At 43.7% G+C, this 17,802-nt stretch overlaps 1 protein-coding gene across 8 annotated transcripts in view; it reads left to right on the forward strand.

Annotated features, from left to right (window-relative positions):
• Nucleotides 1-17,802, forward strand: part of LOC117364282 — a 202,894-nt gene that overhangs the window by 84,814 nt on the left and 100,278 nt on the right. For all 8 annotated transcript variants that reach the window (XR_004540203.1, XM_033953322.1, XM_033953325.1 and 5 more), the window contains exons 14-17: nucleotides 3,272-3,467; nucleotides 6,352-6,462; nucleotides 8,098-8,197; nucleotides 10,423-10,543. Coding sequence is in view for 7 of the 8 variants with exons in the window: in XM_033953322.1 (XP_033809213.1) it covers nucleotides 3,272-3,467; nucleotides 6,352-6,462; nucleotides 8,098-8,197; nucleotides 10,423-10,543 (528 nt within the window). In the remaining variant the exon portion in view is untranslated. The remainder of the gene's footprint in view (nucleotides 1-3,271; nucleotides 3,468-6,351; nucleotides 6,463-8,097; nucleotides 8,198-10,422; nucleotides 10,544-17,802) is intronic.

The raw sequence follows: 17,802 nt of genomic DNA on the forward strand, positions 1-17,802 counted from the left end.
TCATTAGTTATCTCAAAATTGGATTATTGTAATTCATTATTAAAAGGGGTTTACCAAAAGGATATAAGGCGTCTTCAACTCGTGCAAAATACTGCAATAAAGATAATCTCAGGTTCCAAAAAATTTGATCACGTCACACCCTTACTTCAAAGTGCTCATTGGTTGCCAATTTCATATAGGATTACTTTCAAAATAGCTCTTTTAGTTTTCAAGACATTAAAATCCAATACTCCTGCTTTCATAGATAGGCTCTTGATCCCATACAGTTCATCTAGAACTCTCAGATCATCTTCACAATGTACTTTAAATGTCCCCTCTCTTAAAATTATAGGAACCCGCCGTGCTTCAATTTTCTCCGTTACGGCACCAATGTTATGGAATTCTCTTCCATTATACTTAAGATTAGAACAGGATTTAAAAATATTTAAAAAGAATCTTAAATGTCTTCTTTTTAAAGAAGCTTTTAACTGACAGATTACAATTTCTCATTTTTCCAGATTTCCTTTCGGTTTCTCATTTTTTCCCTTATCTCCCCATTGTGTTTTCCTTTTATGTAATCTTTAAATAAATATTGTATTTCCTCCCCACCTTCCTATTGTTATCAGCTGTCTTCTTGTCCAAATTTGTTTCCCAGTATGTTTATATGAATAGTAATTGTATAAGTAAGTCTACTCTATTTTATTTATGTAAAACGCTTTGAAATTTTAAAAGCGTTTAATCAAACAATATAATAAACTTGAAACTTGAAACTTGGAAGGAGAATTATAGTATTATCATTTCGTTGAGACTGCGATTAAATCATCTAAGGATTGCGAGAACAACAAAGTTTTCAGGATCTTGTGAAATAGTTACCGATGGCCTATAATCCTGATGGAGTCAGGGAGTTTATTCCAGATCTCTACCAACTTGAAAACAAAAGATTGACTGAGCTTCCCAGTAGATTTAATTCCCTTAAAAGAAGGTTGTTTTGGCTCCAGGGTGTCTAAATCATAAGGGGGCATTTTAGAGGTGTGTTTAGGGCAAGCTCAGGGCGGGCTTAGGACTTTGACGCTCCTCGGGCTTAATCAACCTTTAACAAAAGGTTCTGGGTTGTTTTAGATGTTTGGAGCTAGACCTGTTTTAATAGCATCTAAATGCTAAAAAGGTGCCCAAACTGATCAGATGACCACTGGAGAAATTAAAGTATGACCCCTCTTACTCCTCCAGTGGTCACCAACCTCCTCCCACCACCCAAAGATGTTAAAAAAGAAAAATCCAGTACATTTTAGCATGTATTATGAGGGAGTGCTGAAACGTTCTCAGCCCAAGCAGCTTCAGATGTTAACAGAGACATTTGAGCCCAGCGAGCAGAGGTTACTGGAGTGAATTTCACATTAAAAGTTCTAAATACAGATGTCCATTGAACTTGCTTCTATTGGTAAGCTGTCCAAAACCTACTGTACCTACATTAAGATGACACCTACAGATATAAGGGCTATTGTGTACAGGTGGGTACAGAGTTTTGGGTGGGTTTGGGAGGATTCACCATACGTTAGAACAGGGGTAGGGAACTCGGTCCTCGAGAGCCGTATTCCAGTCGGGTTTTCAGGATTTCCCCAATGAATATGCATGAGATCTATTTGCATGCACTGCTTTCAATGCATATTCATTGGGGAAATCCTGAAAACCCGACTGGAATACGGCTGTCGAGGACCGGAGTTCCCTACCCCTGCGTTAGAAGCAAGTTAAAGTGACATCTGTCCCTGGGACTTTTAATATGACATTCTCTGCAGTAATCCTTCTACTGTGCTGAGGAATGCTCAGCTGTCTGTGAACAGTTTGCTAAGAATGCTAGCTGCTTGAATGTCCGAAAAGCTGGCTTTTGTGTGTTTTTCATGTGGATGTCTTTATATTTGAGAATGGCCAAAAAAGATAGACGTACTAAGGACCAAATCGTCTAAATAGGTCATTCCAAAAAACAACAAAAAAAAAATAGATGTTTTACTATTTTGAGAACGGACATTTTCTCTACTGGATTTCTGGACGTCTTTCCCAAAAAGTCCAAACTCAGACTTAGATGTCCTATCAAAAATGCCCCTCTTTTTCTCTGTAGAACATTTTGAAGATTTAGATTTAGAGATGCTAAGTAGTTAGCAACCATTGTGCTAACTGGGTGGGAAATACGAGGGTGGTTTGAAAAGTCTGGTACAAAACCCAAGATAAACAAAGTAGTCTCCATTGAGGGCTATACACTTGGGCCCCAATGCTCTAAAATCGTCATTAAAATCCCTTGGTTTGCTGTAGTGCCTGCAAATTTAACGATTCCAAAATGAGTGACACACAATTGGTGGCCGCTTTTTAGGAGGATGCCGATATCGGTACCCCGTAGAGAATCCGGGCCTTACTGGCTGCAAAATGGGCGACGGTAAGTGCTCATGCAATATATTTTTTAATGGCCACATGCTAATAGCAACATTAGCACATGATCATTAATAAAAAAAACAACCAACCAACCAACTGAGAATCAGCCATTTTACAGTAGCGGTTAAAACCCTCACAAGGGCTTGCTAAGTCCACGTTTTGTTGCAGCTTATCAAAAGGACCCCCTTGATTCGGTAATTGTATATTCTATAAAAACAAAAGACCAGTACATCAAGAAGGGAGCTTCTTTGTAAAATTATCCCCAGTGGTGTAGCGAGGATGAATGGCCCCCCTCCCCCGCCCTCTTCTCCACCCCCCTGCACCTTCCCAACCCTCCCCCCGCCACATGCCCCCCTTTCCTTCCCCTGTGGCTTAATTTTCCAGGCGCGAGTAACATGACAAACTTGCTGCCCGCGTTGTGTTGGCTATCCCGCTGACGTCACTTCCTGGGCACGGAGGGAGGTGACACCGACACAGGCAGCAAGTTCGTCATCCTGCTCGCACAGGGAAAGCAGTACGAGGGAAGGGGTAGGGGTCAGGAAGGAGCGAGTTGGGGTGGAGGGCAGGCGCCGGAGCCCCTACCAAGACCACAACCAGTGAGGACCGCCCCCCTCACACATTGTGCCACTGATTATCCCCCCAATTCTGATAACATTTGAACAGCAGCAACATGTGGTAAATGTTAAGCAATTGGACCATTTGTAAGCATTCATGCACTGGGGATTTCTGTGATTTTGTCTGCATGTTGAGTTTTTTTCTTCGGAGCGTTACTAGGTTTCCATGGAAATATCAAGTGATCCTTAACAGCGAAAGAGCGTGTGCAAGCCATCTAAATATGCCATAAGATCTGAAAGTACTCTTTCTTTTGCAGCTTTCTGTACCAAGTCTTTCCAGGAACTAATGCCCCCTGGCACGAGCAGCTGCTCAGAGCCGTGAAAGTGCGTGATCATCCTGCAGTCAAGAATTTGCTCTTTTTCTTTATGGACGCCTTCCCCGAAGCCATTAACTTCAGGGAACCTTCTTCAGGCAACACAGCACTGCACTACGCTTGCCAGATTGGGTGCTCGGTAAGTCTTTTTAGTTTGCACCAGGGAAGAGAATTATCCCAAATTGCAACGAATGCATGCTTGGCCAGGCATACCAGATGTCTAGATTTCCTTGGCCATGTCCTTCTTTTGAGGACATGTCCGGGGGTCCGGACGGCTTTTCAAAAGCCGGCACTTTGTCAAGCTTCTCGTCAAAATCGCGTCGGAATGGGGCATCTGCGTATGCACGGACGCTGTCTGGGGCGGGGTTGCGAGGGTTGCAGAATGGGGCGTGACGCAGGCAGAATGGCGCGGAACTGGGCAAGCCTGGGGGTGTGGCCATAGGTCCATATTTTCCTTTGGAAAAATCTAGTAACTCTGTGCTTGGCTTCACTGCTTACACATCTTTCATCCTGTAGAGAAATATAGATTGGATGATGTTGCCTTAATCAAAGAGCCCTCCTCTCATTTTGTACCCCCAAGAAACTGGGCCAGTCTTCATTTTCAAGAACAGGAACTGGGCTGTTAAGAGGGAGCAATTAGAGCCAGATTATATAAACGGTATCCTAATTGCAGACGTTTAGCTATGTCTCACTTAAATCCATGCTCAGGTATTTTTTTTTTTAAATTGATTAAACAGCGTGGTAATTGACCACACCATTATAAACTGATTTAAAAATAATAATGTAATTGATAATTGAACTGATTTATTTATTCAGTTTTCTACACCGTTCTGATTTACATGAATTTATTCATGTACCCAAACATTTTTCCCTGTCTATCCCAGTGGGCTCACAATCATTCTAACGTATCTGGGGCAATGGGGGGATTAAGTGACTTGCCCAGGGTCACAAAGAGCAGCATGGGTTTGAACCCACAACCTCAGGGTGCTGAGGCTGTAGCTTTAACCACTGCGCCACTCTAGAAATCAAAATGTAGTAAAAGTGAGCCAAGTATGGAACATTCAAGCCATTGTGACATCACTGATGAGGTTGGCTCTTATTGGTGGAATGAGGCATTATGATGTCACAATACCAGCTCTGCTTATCAGAGGCTGAAACTTTTCACACTATTTATTTAGTCAATTTTCTACTCTGTTGTGGTCTCCCAGGGAGACTCTAAATGGTTTATATGGATTTATTCAGGTACTCAAGCATTTTCCCTGTCTGTCATGGTAGGCTCACAATCTATCTAATGAAGCTGGGGCAATGGGGGGATTAAGTGACTTGCCCAGAGCAGCGTGGGTTTGAACCCACAACCTCAGGGTGTTGAGGCTGTAGCTTTAACCACTGAGCCACATGGATATCCCCATGATGCCTAGCGACACTTAAATCAAGGCGCTGTCTGACATTTAACTATTCCTACCAGCACCTACCTCAACGACTCTTTGTAATGTCTAAGTTTGCCACGCAGACCAGTGCCTTCAAGTTAGGCACAGTTAGGCACCATGTATAGAGATATACTCCCTTTTTACTAAGCATGCGGTAGAGGTTTCTATCCCAGCCTGGAGCTCATAGGAGCGTTGGAGCATTTAGCACACTGGGCTGTTGGTAGAAATCTCTACCGTGGCTTAGTTAGCGCGGGCCATAGTTTTGTGAGATCGAAGCGCCTGTTGAACTTGCAGCAAATACATGTGCATTTGTTGGCATCCTTCTACGCAGTTTACGAAAAGCTCCACATTGTGTGGAGCCTTTAGTAAAACACTTGGGGGAAGTGTGAATGCCGCGTCGAAAATAGGGCTTTATATTCGGTACAAGTTTTGTACCACGGCCGTTTCAGTTTAGTTGATTTGATATAGTGCAAATATTAATAGAAAATAGTTACAACTAAGGACTCCTTTTACGAAGGTGCGCTAGCGTTTTTAGTGCATGCGCTGGATTAGCGCTTGCGCTAGCCGAAAAACTACCGCCTGCTCAAGAGGAGGCGGCAGCAGCTAGCGCGCGCTATTCCACGCGTTAAGGCCCTAACGCGCCTTCGTAAAAGGAGCCCTAAGTGGTCTAGAATATAAAAAGCAAAGGGGATAATTTCTAAAAACATAAATAAAAAAAAGACCAAAAACGGACAGACACAAATGGGAAAAGGGAGGTAGGGAAAAATTTACAATAGGGCTCCAGAAAAAGGAGGATGAATCGAGACATCCGGGTTTTACTTCTACTGAAAGCAATGGAAGCAAAACCCGGATGCCTCGATCCGTCCTCCTTTTTCTGGAGCCATATGGCAACCCTATTACAGGTATAAAGGGAAGGAAAACAACAAAAGGTAGAAGGAAAAAGTGAAAACTGTTCCGGATTAAGCAAAAATGAAATTCTGAAGATGTAGACTCGAAAGCCATTGTAAAATAATAGGCCTTTTAATTGTGACTTGACATTTTGGAATGGTGTTTCAACCCTTAAATATAGGGGGGGAGAATTCCACAAGATAGGAACCATTACCGAAAAACCAAGAATCTCTGTTAACATCCAAAAATAGTTGTCTAAAAGAAGGAACAGCCAATAGGCTTTGCTGAGAAGAACAAAGATTCCTTTGAGGAAAATAAGGAACCAAGTGACTAGCCAAAAAAGAAGAAAGACCCAAAGACTGAATTTGAAAAGAAAGTATGGTGCGTTTAGAAGGAATTTTATAAGCAATAGAAAGTACATGTTCGGACCTGAGCAACGGAATAATATGGTCAAACTTAGAATGATGATAGAATAAATGAAGTGCAGAATTTTGCACAAGCTGAAGTCGACAAAGCTGATATTAAGGAAGACCAATTAAGGCCAATGAGTTACAATAATCAATAATCGAGCTTTGAAAAAAAAAAACCCCCACCAGAGAGTGGAAAAGCAGTGGAAACCTGTAATACAACACCCCACGAGTCTCTGTGATGCAGACTACAGAGTGAAAAGGACTGCAGGGCTAACATCATGTCACTTTTGCTTACTAGGAAACGGTAGAGCTCTTGTTGGAGAATGGAGCCTTGGTAAACACAAAGAACAAATGTGGCCACACACCATTCTTTTTGGCTGTTCAGAGTTATCATCGAAATATTTGCAAGGTAGGTCCTGCACGCTTCATGACTGAGAGGTGCTATTTCGACTTGTATAGCAGTGATTCTGTGATAGTGAAGGAGGAGAAAGACGGACCAAATTCTATACATGGCGCTCAGAGTTAGGCATTGTTTGTAGAATAGCCCTTAGGCCCAGATTCTATAAACAGTTCCTGAAGTTAGGCATCTAGGCCCGGATTCTCGAACCGGTGACGATATCGGTGGCCACCTTAAAAGCGCCTGCCGATTGTGTATCGGTCATGCATTGGCGCCGGTTTTGGAATCGTGCCGACGTGAAAGATAGACGCCTGAAATGTAGGCCAGGGTTTTCCAGGCCTACATTTCTGGTGCCTGTCTTTGCATGAATTATGCTTACCTAGGCACTTTAGGCCGCCTAACGCTACTTCCAGCATTGGTCACGCCTACTTAGGCATTTAGCAGCCTAAAATGCCTACGCGGGCGCGATTCTGGTGCCAATGTTCTAGGGCCGGTATGCACCTCAAATCTCAGTTAAAAATGCTGTTTGGGCAGCATTTTTACCGGTGCGTAGAAATTTGGAGCCGGTTCAAGAATCTGGGCCCTACATTGTTGCACCTAGCTGATCTAGGTGCCTAACTTACTGCCTCTTTTACAAAGCCGTGTGGCGATGGCCCTGGAGCCCTTTGAATCTCTATGGGTTTCGGGGCCATTAGCGCAGCACAGCCGCTAGCGTGGCTTTGTAAAAGAGGCCGTTAGTCAGCACTGATAATTGAAAAGCGCCATTAAAAACAATTAAAAGACATAATCAGACGGTAGGCACCCAACTCAGTAGGCATCTACTTTGAGGTAGGCGTCTACTCTGAGGTGCCTTCCAGAAAGTAGGTGTGGTTAGGGGTGGATTTTGGGAGTGGTTTGACTTAGGTGCCGATGTGCGCCTAATATAAGCACACTTATTTAGACCAAGAAAACCCTGGCGTAAATGGGAGTGCACCTAAGGTTTCAATGCCTACTGGCACCAAGGCCACTACTATAATCGACAGTGGATGATTGGCAGGCGCCATTTGTAGAATCAGTACATTAATGCCAGAATCCACGCCTACCTTTATATACGAGCATTTATAGCAACAAAACCCTGGTTTAAATCCTGGAACCTATATTAGGCGTGAATCCCCTGCATTCTGTAATATGCATAAAATTTTTGCACGGATCAGGAGAAATGCATGCCCCTGCGCTGGTTTCTGCTTCCGGTTAGTGTCAAGTTTCGGTTTCCAGAGCTTTTCAGTTTTCAGAACTTTGGATAAAGGATTTTCTACCTGTATTAGGTTTGTCCAATTACCCTTTTGGTTGGTATATACAGAAGGGTGCTATATCGAATCCAAGAAATAAATTGAACAACAAGAAAAACAAAATCAATTTAGGTTTGGAAACAGTAAACTAGATATAGTTTGCTTTTCTTAAATAAAGCCTCCAATTTTCAGATATTCCTCACCGAGAAAACACGAGAAGGCCGTTCCTTCCACTCAACACTACGTACTCCTACCATATCTTCAAATACTCGAGTCCAATGAGCACCTGTTTCCCCATATTTTACTTTGATGGTTTTATTGCCCAACCGGAAACTGGTTCATTGATTCTGACACATTTCTTTATGCTTCTATTTACCAGCTTCTAATTGAATGGGGATGTGACTTGCATGATAAAGATAACAGAAACCAGACAGCCATGGATGTCATCCGTAATGAAGAAATGAAGAACTTTATTATAGGTGGGCTTTGGCAGCACTAATATTGTTGATTAGCGTAACTGGTCATGCAATACACTAATTATAGAGCTTGCTGATAAAGCAATTGCAGCAAGACGTCGTAGGGGAAAAGTGTTTGATTCAGTAATGACAATTGTATTTAAGTTGCTTTGGTCATCATTAGATTGTGTCTGAAGTTTATGGTGTGGTCGTTTTTATGGGCTCTGGACTGGGTTGCCCGTCTTATCTAGCAACACTATAGGGATGCTTTTGAAGATTAACCTTTTCCTATTGTGTGTCCTGGATAATGGGACATTCCAAAAAATGTTGTTGCTATCGTATGTCCCATGACATGGGACATATAGTACACCTTCTACCTATCATTTGTCCCATCTATTGGGACATTGTGTTTACAATAGCCGTAAATGATAACGGTGAATAATACAAAACTTTGCTAAAATAATTACGATTGGAACCAGCGTAACGTAAAATTTATTACGATAGGAAAAGGTTAAACCACTATGCCAGTTCTTCAACTTTTCTTTAATATACAGGATGCATCATTTATATATTTAACCCTCCCAATTGTATTTCCCTTATTTATTTATTTTTTTTCCATTTATTGTAGTTCTACCCTTATTCCTTATGTGGCAGGTTAATCTGTGATAGTATCAAATTATAAATAAACCTGAAACTAGATATGAGCTGGAGAGGAAATTGTACTTTGTGGATCAGATTGGTCTGGTTATACTAACACCCTCTGAGGTAACTTTGTAAGAACATAAGAACAGCCTTACTGGGTCAGACCAATGGTCCATTTACCCACAGTAGCCTGGTCAATAACCCAAATAGTAGCAACATTTCAGAGCTGTGATGTCATAATGCCTCATTCCACCAATGTCTAAGAGCTATCATCATCGGTGATGTCACAATAGCTTGACTGTCCTACACTTAAGAACATAAGAGTAGCCATACTGGTTCAGACCAATGGTCCAGCAAGCCGAAATAGCCCGTCCTCATGGTGGCCAATCCAGGTCACTAGTACCTGGCATTCCATGCTACCAATCCAGGAAATTGTCCAAAGCTTTCTTAAAACCAGCTACATTAACCTCTCTTGCCACATCCTCTGGCAACATGTTCCAGAGCTTAACTATTCTTTGAGTGAAAAAATATTTCCTTCTGTTGGTTTTAAAAATATTTCCCTGGTGTAATCTCATCTGGAGTATTGCGTTCAATTCTGGTCTCCATATCTCGAGAAAGATATAGTGGCACTAGAAAAGGTTCAAAGAAGAGTGACCAAGATGATAAAGGGGATGGAACTTCTCTCGTATGAGGAAAGACTAAAATGGTTAGGGCTCTTCAGCTTGGAAAAGAGAAGGCTGAGGGGAGATATGATTGAAGTCTACAAAATCCTGAGTGGAGTAGAATGGGTACATGTGGATCAATTTTCCACTCCGTTAAAAATTACAAAGACTAGGGGACACTTGATGAAGTTACAGGGAAATACTTTTAAAACCAATAGGAGGAAATTTTTTTCACTCAGAGAATAGTTAAGCTCTGGAACGCGTTGCCAGAGGTTGTGGTAAGAGCGGATAGCATAGCTGGTTTTCAGAAAGGTTTGTACAAGTTCCTGGAGGAAAAGTCCATAGTCTATTATTGAGAAAGACATGGGGGAAGCCACTGCTTGCCCTGGATCTGTAGCATGGAATGTTGCAACTTCTTGGGTTTTGGCCTGGTACTAGTGGCCTGGATTGGCCACCGTGAGAACGGGCTACTGGGCTTGATGGACCATTGGTCTGACCCAGTAAGGCTATTCTTATGTTCTTATATCCAACTCTCCAATCACTCCCCTGACAATGGCTACCTACTCCCATCCCAACAAAAGCATTGGCTGTTTGGGATAGGGGGGCTCTGATGCCTACTGTGGGGATTGGTGGAGGAAATCATGGACAGGGGAACGATTGGAGAGTTAAATACATGTTATCTACAGTGGGAGCAGTGATTTAAAAGGACTATGTGTGGGGGGGGGGAGGGGGGTAATATGCACCATTTCCCCCCTGCGTGTAGCTTTCAGTGGTCATGGAGAGGCATGCACAAGCAGACTAGTATCTGATTTATAATTTTTGTAATCAGAACCCCTAACTGAGGAATTGTATTACTATGATGAGATTAGAAATTTTTTTAAAAAGCTGCGTATTAAACCTTTCTAAATATTTCTATTTCTGTTTGTTTGTTTTTTGTAAACTCAGGTCACTCTTCATTTTGTTCAAGTATGGTCAAATCGGTTCTGGAAGGCAAAATGGAAAAGGTGCAAATGGTGGTAGAGAGGCATAAACAAGGAAACAAACTACTGCAAAGTCTCCAGAGCAGGTATGACGTAGGTTCTTTTTTTTGGGGGGGGAATAATTTTTATTAGCGAGTGCAACACAGAGTGTACAGAAATCCAACAGTACAAGGACACATAGGGATACACTTTCAAGACATTGAGAGTTAAGAGACATATGAGAACCTACAAACATCAGAATAGCCTTACTGGTTCAGACCAATGGTCCATCAAGCACAGTAGCCCGTTCTCACGGTGACCAATCTAGGTCACTAGTACTTGGCCAAAACCCAAAGAGTAGCAATATTCCGGAATCCCAAAGAGTGACAAAAGATTCTAGAACCCCAGAGTATCAAGATTCCAGGCAGAATCTCAAAGAATAGCAAGATTTTGGAACCCCAAAGAATAGCAACATTCCATGCTACCGCTCCAGGGCAAGCGGTGGCTTTCCCCATGTCTTTTTTAATAACAGACTATGAACTTTTCCTCCAGGAATTTGTCCAAACCTTTCTTAATAAGAACATTATGTTAGAATAAATAACCCCTTCCTGAACACAGGAGGCCTGGGTGAGCCTAGGCCTATCCAATTTGAGTTCAGGCCCATATAGCAGTTGTGCACCCTTGTTAGGGCCAACATTGGGGAGAAGGGGAAACTGAGTCCCACAGCTATGGGATGCCCCAGTGGACTGGCATCTCCCACCCTCTCCCAGTCTACCCAGTCTTTCTTCATGGAGCACTGTTAGTGATTCACATATGCTGCCTGTGGCTGACCTGGAAACCTTCCCTCTGCTGTGTCCTGTCCCCTTACACAGCATCCTACTTCTGCCTGGGTGGAATTTGGCAGAGGGAAGACTTTGGGGTCAGCCTCAGGAAGTGTATGTGAATCACTGCCACTGCTGTGACTCCTATGAAGACAGACATCTGTTGGAGTGGGCTGGGGGTAGGGGGTGAGGGCAGGGGAGGGTAGAGAAAGAGAAATGCTGGAAGTAATTGATGGAAGGATAGTAATGCTTGATCCAGGGACGAAGTAGAGAAAGAGAGAGATGGTGGACAATGGGAGGGAGGGAGGGAAGGAAAAGAGAGACATGTAGTACCCAGAATACAAGAGGGGAAAAAGAGAGGGATAGTGAACAATGGGAAAGGAAAGGAAGAAAGAGAGGGACAAGTTAGATGTGGGTGGAGGAGAGAAAGATGCTATACAAGAAAGGAGGGGAAAAGAGAGAGAGAGATGTTGGACCCAGGGGCAGAAAGGAGTGAGGGAGAGATGGCAATAGAAGGAAGGGAAGAGAAATGGAGAGATGCTGGAGGGAAGCAGAAAAGAGAGAGAGAGATGCTGAAATGTGTGGGGGGGGGGGGTGAGGGAAGGAGAGATGCTGTATCTTGGGGAGTAAGGGCAGGGGGAAGATAGAAGGGGCAGGAAGATCTGGGGGAGGGGGGTAGAGTGGAAGGAACAGGAGGAGGGGAGAGGGAGGGACCAGATGCTGATCTATGAAGTTGGAGGAAGGGAGACATTGGGAATGGTGGAACCATGTTGGAGAGGCAAAAGAGGATATGGCAAGGAGATGAGTGAGAGGAAGACAGTGTATACAGAGTGTAGAAATGTGTCAATGGGGAGTAGAAAAAAGGAAAGGAATAAGATAATGGAAAAAGAGTGAGATAGGATATGGGAGAGGAAAGGTTGAAAGAAGGAGATGGAGAATTGGAAGATGAGAAAGAGGGTGAACTATGGACAGAGAAGCAGAAAAGAAAAAAGGAAAGAAAGAGCTAAAAAGGAAATATACCATATACAGTATACTCAAATGTAAACTGAGATTTTGGGGCCCAAAAATCGGCCCAAAATGGGGGTCTTGGTTTATATTCGGGCCAAGCCCCCCCCCCCCCCCCGACTTGTTGCAGGCCTCCTCCAGGCTTTACACACTGCCTTCCCCCCTCTCTGCCCTGCCCATTGTATGTCCTTTCTGCCGCATACCTGGAATCCCTGGTGGTCCAGAGGCATAGCTGGCAAGAGCAATCTTTCTGCGCTCCTGCCCTGCTGCTAAAACGGTCACTGCAGCGAGTTCTGGCTTCAGCTGTGCCAAGCAGGAGCATGCTTTGGCGCTGAAAGGCTTCCTGAATGGCTGCGGTGAGTCCTGCGAGAATTCATGGGAGCCATTCAGGTAGCCAGTGGCGTACCTAGCATATGTGACACCCGGGGCCCATCATTTTTTGACCCCCCCCCCCATCTATATGAAAAATATGATTTTTAGTAACAATCTACATATCGCACAACAAGAGTGTACCTAGGAAAAGGCAGCATCTTAAACACTGCAGTGAGCACTAGAACACCAATACATACATTGTAAAACTAAACAAACCAGATCCTGCACAGTCAATTGATCCAGTACAGTCGATGCTATCAGAAAGCCATGTCCCTTTCATACACACAGACAGATACACCTTTGCCCAATATGGAATAATCACAAACTAAAAATAGAAATATGTAGACAAAAGTTAAACTGAACTGCCAAGAAACCAGACTCTGCATACAATGCAACACCACAATACCACAAAAACAGTAATACATGTCCTCTAATATTGTGCAAAATATAAAGACAGTAGATGTAAATTTGAAAAACTGATACATAACAATCACCACTTTACAAATTAACAAATAAAAATAAAACAAATAATGAGAAATATGAAAATACCATTTTATTGGACTAATCCCCGTAAACTCGGTCCTCATCTCCACAAACCACCTGATTCCATCCACACAAGCCTTGAATTGTTTTATATTGAACTTATTATATTAAAGTATAAAAAGAAATAATATTCTGTACAATTGTCAATTTATAAATCAGCGTCTTCTCCCCACTCTCTCTTCCCCATTTCCCTTCAGCATCCTCAGCCCACTCTCTCTCCACTTTCCTTCAGCGCACGCACATAAAAACAAGCAAGTAATTTTATATCATTTTCATTCTATTCATTCATAGAAATTAAAGTCTAAACAATGCCAGTCACATAACAAAACATGATTTTACAAAAATAATTCCCTGCACAGTCAAGCCTGAAAGGATTACTAGATGTCTTTAAGCAGCTCCCCTCCCTCACCTATGTGGCCAAGTCAAAATGATCTACCAACAATAAAATTTTAAAAACACAAAGCACATTGTACGCAGAGAAAATGTTAATTATCATTTATATTCCGCGGGTTTTCAAAGAGGTCAAGGCAGATGACTTTATGCAATGTCACCTCAGTAACAACTATACAAAAATAGACAAATATACCCCCTCCCTTTTTATTAAACTGTGATAGCGTTTTTTAGCGCAGGGAGCTGCGCTGAATGCCCCACGCTGCTCTCGACGCTCCCTGCGCTAAAAACTGCTATTGCAGTTTAGTAAAAGGGGCCCATAGTGCAAAATATAGACAGCATATATAAATTCTCAAAACGGACACATTTTGATCACTAAATTGAAAATAAAATCATTTTCCTACCTTTGTTTGGTAATTTCATCAGTCTCTGGTTGCACTTTATTCTTCTGACTGTGCATCCAATATTTCTTCCCTTCTTTCAGCCTCCTGTATGCTTCCTCTCCTCCAGACTTCATTCCTTCCCCCAACTTTTTCTTTGTTTCATCCTGCCCCCTTCTTTCTTTCTCTCTCCATGCCCCCTTTCTTTCTCTATGTCTGTCTTTCTCTCTCTTTCCCCATGCCCCATTTTTTTCTTTCTTTCACCCTGCCCCCTTTCTTTCTTTCTGGATCCCTGTCCCCCTCCTTGCTTTCTTTCTGGCTCCCTGGCTCCCCCCCTTTCTTTCTTTCTCCCTTCCCTCCCCATGCCACCGCCGCTACCACCACCATGCTGCCACCACCACCGGGGAAAGGCTGCCACTGACCATCGGAAACAGGCCGACGCCAAATTCGCCCTCCTTCTTTTCCCGCGGGCCGACCAACTCTGGCTGCCCGACGTCAATTCTAACATCGGAGAGGACGTTCTGGGCCAGCCAGGCAGCGATTGGCTGGCCCAGAACGTCCTCTCCGACGTCAGAATTGACGTCGGATGGCTAGAGTTGCTCAGCTCGGGGAAGAAAAGCAGCAGGGAGGGAGAATTCGGCGCCGGCTTCTTTCTGATGACAGCAATGGCAGCCTTTCCCTGGCGGCAGCCTATTCCCTGGTAAGTGGCCAGCTGAACACCCCCTCGAGCCTTGCACCTGGGGCGGACCGCCCCCCCCCCCCTGGTACGCCACTGCAGGTAGCTGCTCGGTGCTGCATAGCAGTTCCACAGCGTGCTCCTGCTTGGTACAGCTGAAGTCAGAATTTGCGGCAGCGACTGGTTTAGCACCAGGGCAGGAGATTAGGAGTGTGGAAAGCTCGCTTCTGCCCGATACACCTCTGGACCACCAGGGATTCCAGGTACATGACAGACAGGAGGTACAATGGACAAGGCAGGGAGGGGGGGGGCAGGGTGCAGAGCCTGGAAGGGAGAGGGATAGGGTGGAGAGCCTGGCAGGGCAGGGAGGGAAGGGGGCTGTATGCAGTGTCTGTCAGGGAGGGGGTGGGTGCAGAGCCTGACATGAGAGGGAGGAAAGGAGGCTGGGTGCAGATCCTGGCAGGGCAGAGTACTTGAATATTAAGCCGTCCGACTTATATTCAACCATTTTTCCTCCTTTTGGGGGGGGAAAATGGGGGGTCTTGACTTATATTCGGATCGACTTATATCTGAGTATATACAGTAAGTCAGAGACAGGTCTAGTGAGGGAATAGAACAAGATAGGAGGGAGTAGAAAAGACAAAGGAGCAGTAGACACTAGAAGGAGAATTAGCAGAAGACAGATAGGAAAGCAGAAAAGAGAAACTGGGTTCACCATGATGAAAAAAATAAAATGTCCAGATAAGAAAGATAGAAAAAAAGTATATATATTTTGAATTTATAACTGGAATAATTTAGCTTTGGAAAATATGCATGGCAGATGTCTTAATATTGTGTTCAGTACAAGAGGAAATAGGTTTCTATTTTAATTTCTCCAGTGTTGGCGTACATGCTAAATTTAACTTTTTGAGGTCTCCAGTTCCATTTTTCTCTGTATATTTTAATTTCTAATTTGTGATTCCTTGTTCCGTAGTTGGTGAGCATCTGTCAGTGTGTGGTAGTGATGGCAGGTGGGGGGGGGAGGGGGATGAGGGGCAGGAGGATCAAAGAAGGGGTGCAAACCATCGTGCATGTGTGAACAGTACAAGTACACACATTCTCAGAAAAGAGTTTGCACGCTTTGCAAAAAGTGCTTAGTCTTTGTGAAAAGTGTGCGCTCTTTCTCAAGAAGTGCACGCGATGACATTGCTTTTGTAACCAAACGAAGGGGTCCTTTTACTAAGGCGCACTAACCAGTTTAGCGTGCACTAAAGATTAGCGTGTGTTAAATGCTAACATGCCCAGTATATTCTATGGACGTGTTAGCATTTAGCGCGCTAAATTGATTAGCGCATGCTAAATCGGTTAGCACGTGCTAAATTGGCTAGCTTGCCTTAGTAAAAGAAGGAGAAATGCCTGAAACTCCCCCCTCCCCCCCACACCACAAACATTCCTGTAAACGACATGGAAAATGACACCACATGAGAATTTTTAGGCCTCTAGTAATTCTGCTCCTGCTCTCCCCACGGTCTGCTACGCGCTGTCCAGCTCGTGTTGCTGAACATTATTGGATGGTCCTGGCCAGTTCCACAACACCTGCTATCTAGACAGATTGCCTTTCATATCTACCATCGTGTTTTCTGGTTTTTTTCTTAGTCCTTAAAAGACTTAGAAACATAGAGTATAACGGCAGAAAAGGGCCATGGGCCCAACACGTCTGCCCACTCAAAAGAACCCTCCCCTTAAAAGAACACTCCCCCTAAGCAATTCCCCGAAGTGAATCCACATGTTTATCCCATCGTTTCTTGGAAGTCGAGCATGTTGCTGGCCTCAACTACCTGACGTGGAAGGCCATTCCAACAATCGACCACCCTTTTGGTGAAGAAGTACTTCCTGATGTCACCATGAAATCTCCCACCCTTGAGTTTGAGCGGATGCCCTCTTGTTGCCATGGGACCCGTAAGAAAAAGGATATCTTCCACCACCTCGATACGGCCTGTAAGATATTTGAACGTCTCTCTATCATGGCTCCTCTCTCTCTGCGTTCTTCGAGAGAATATAGCTGCAGTCTGCTTAGACGCTCTTCACATGGGAGATCCTTGAATCCTGAGACCACCTGGTTTTTACATAGCTGAAGCAGAGGTTTCTATCACAGGCTGGCGAGGTATATGCTCTGACATTCATAGAATTCCTATGAGCGTCGGAGCATTTACCTCACCAGCCTGCAGTAGACACCTCTACTGAAGCTATGCAAAATGAGCCCTTAAACAGCCAATGAAAGGAGCAAAATTATTTCCTTGATACCTTTGTTCCATTGCATTTCAAAATGAACCGAAATGAAAGAGCCTCTTTTTGAATGGCTTTTTGATTTTGTTTTGAAATGAATTGCCTACCCCTCTAGCAAAGGGATGGAATGCCTTGGGATGTAATACTGCAGACCTTGTAGCCCCTCAGAGGTGCGTTTTGCATTATGTTGTCTAGGTTACATGTAACTGGGAACGCTTCTGAAATAATACAGCAAAATGCCGAATTGGTATCATTTTCAATGGTGCCTTACATTTAAATAATTTTTTTCTCAAGGTATGTATGGATACGGTCCAAGAAATTGTAACTCAGGTTTGCATGCATAAAATGGTAATTCATGAATTTTCCTAGGGGAGGGCATGATTTAGATGCTCATAAACGCAGTTTGCCATAATGATAATCTTGAAAACGAGGGGAGGGTAGAAATGAATGACAAAGTGCCTGATTCTAGCGATCATGTCGTCTGCAACCTTCCCCCTCCCCCATCCCCCATAGAAACATAGAAAATGGTGGCAGAAAAGGGCTATAGCTCACCAAGTCTGCCCATTCCGCCTCCCTGAATTCACTCCCTTAAAGATCCCACTGAGCATCCCATTTTCTCTTAAAATCCGTCACGCTGCTGGCCTCAATCACCTGCAGTGGGAGTCTGTTCCAATGATCCACCACTCTTTCGGTGAAGAAGTACTTTCTGGAGTCTCCATGAAACTTCCCTCGCCTGATTTTCAGCAGATGCCCTCTGGTGGTCGAGGGTCCCATGAGACAGAAGATATTATCTTCCGACTCGATGCGACCCGTGATGTACTTAAACGTTTCAATCATGTCTCCCCTCTCTCTTCGTTCCTCAAGTGAGTACAGCCGCAACCTTTTTTAGTCTTTCTTCATACGTGAGATCCTTG

Source organism: Geotrypetes seraphini, chromosome 7 (assembly GCF_902459505.1).
Source record: "Geotrypetes seraphini chromosome 7, aGeoSer1.1, whole genome shotgun sequence".
Classification (NCBI taxonomy): domain Eukaryota; kingdom Metazoa; phylum Chordata; class Amphibia; order Gymnophiona; family Dermophiidae; genus Geotrypetes; species Geotrypetes seraphini.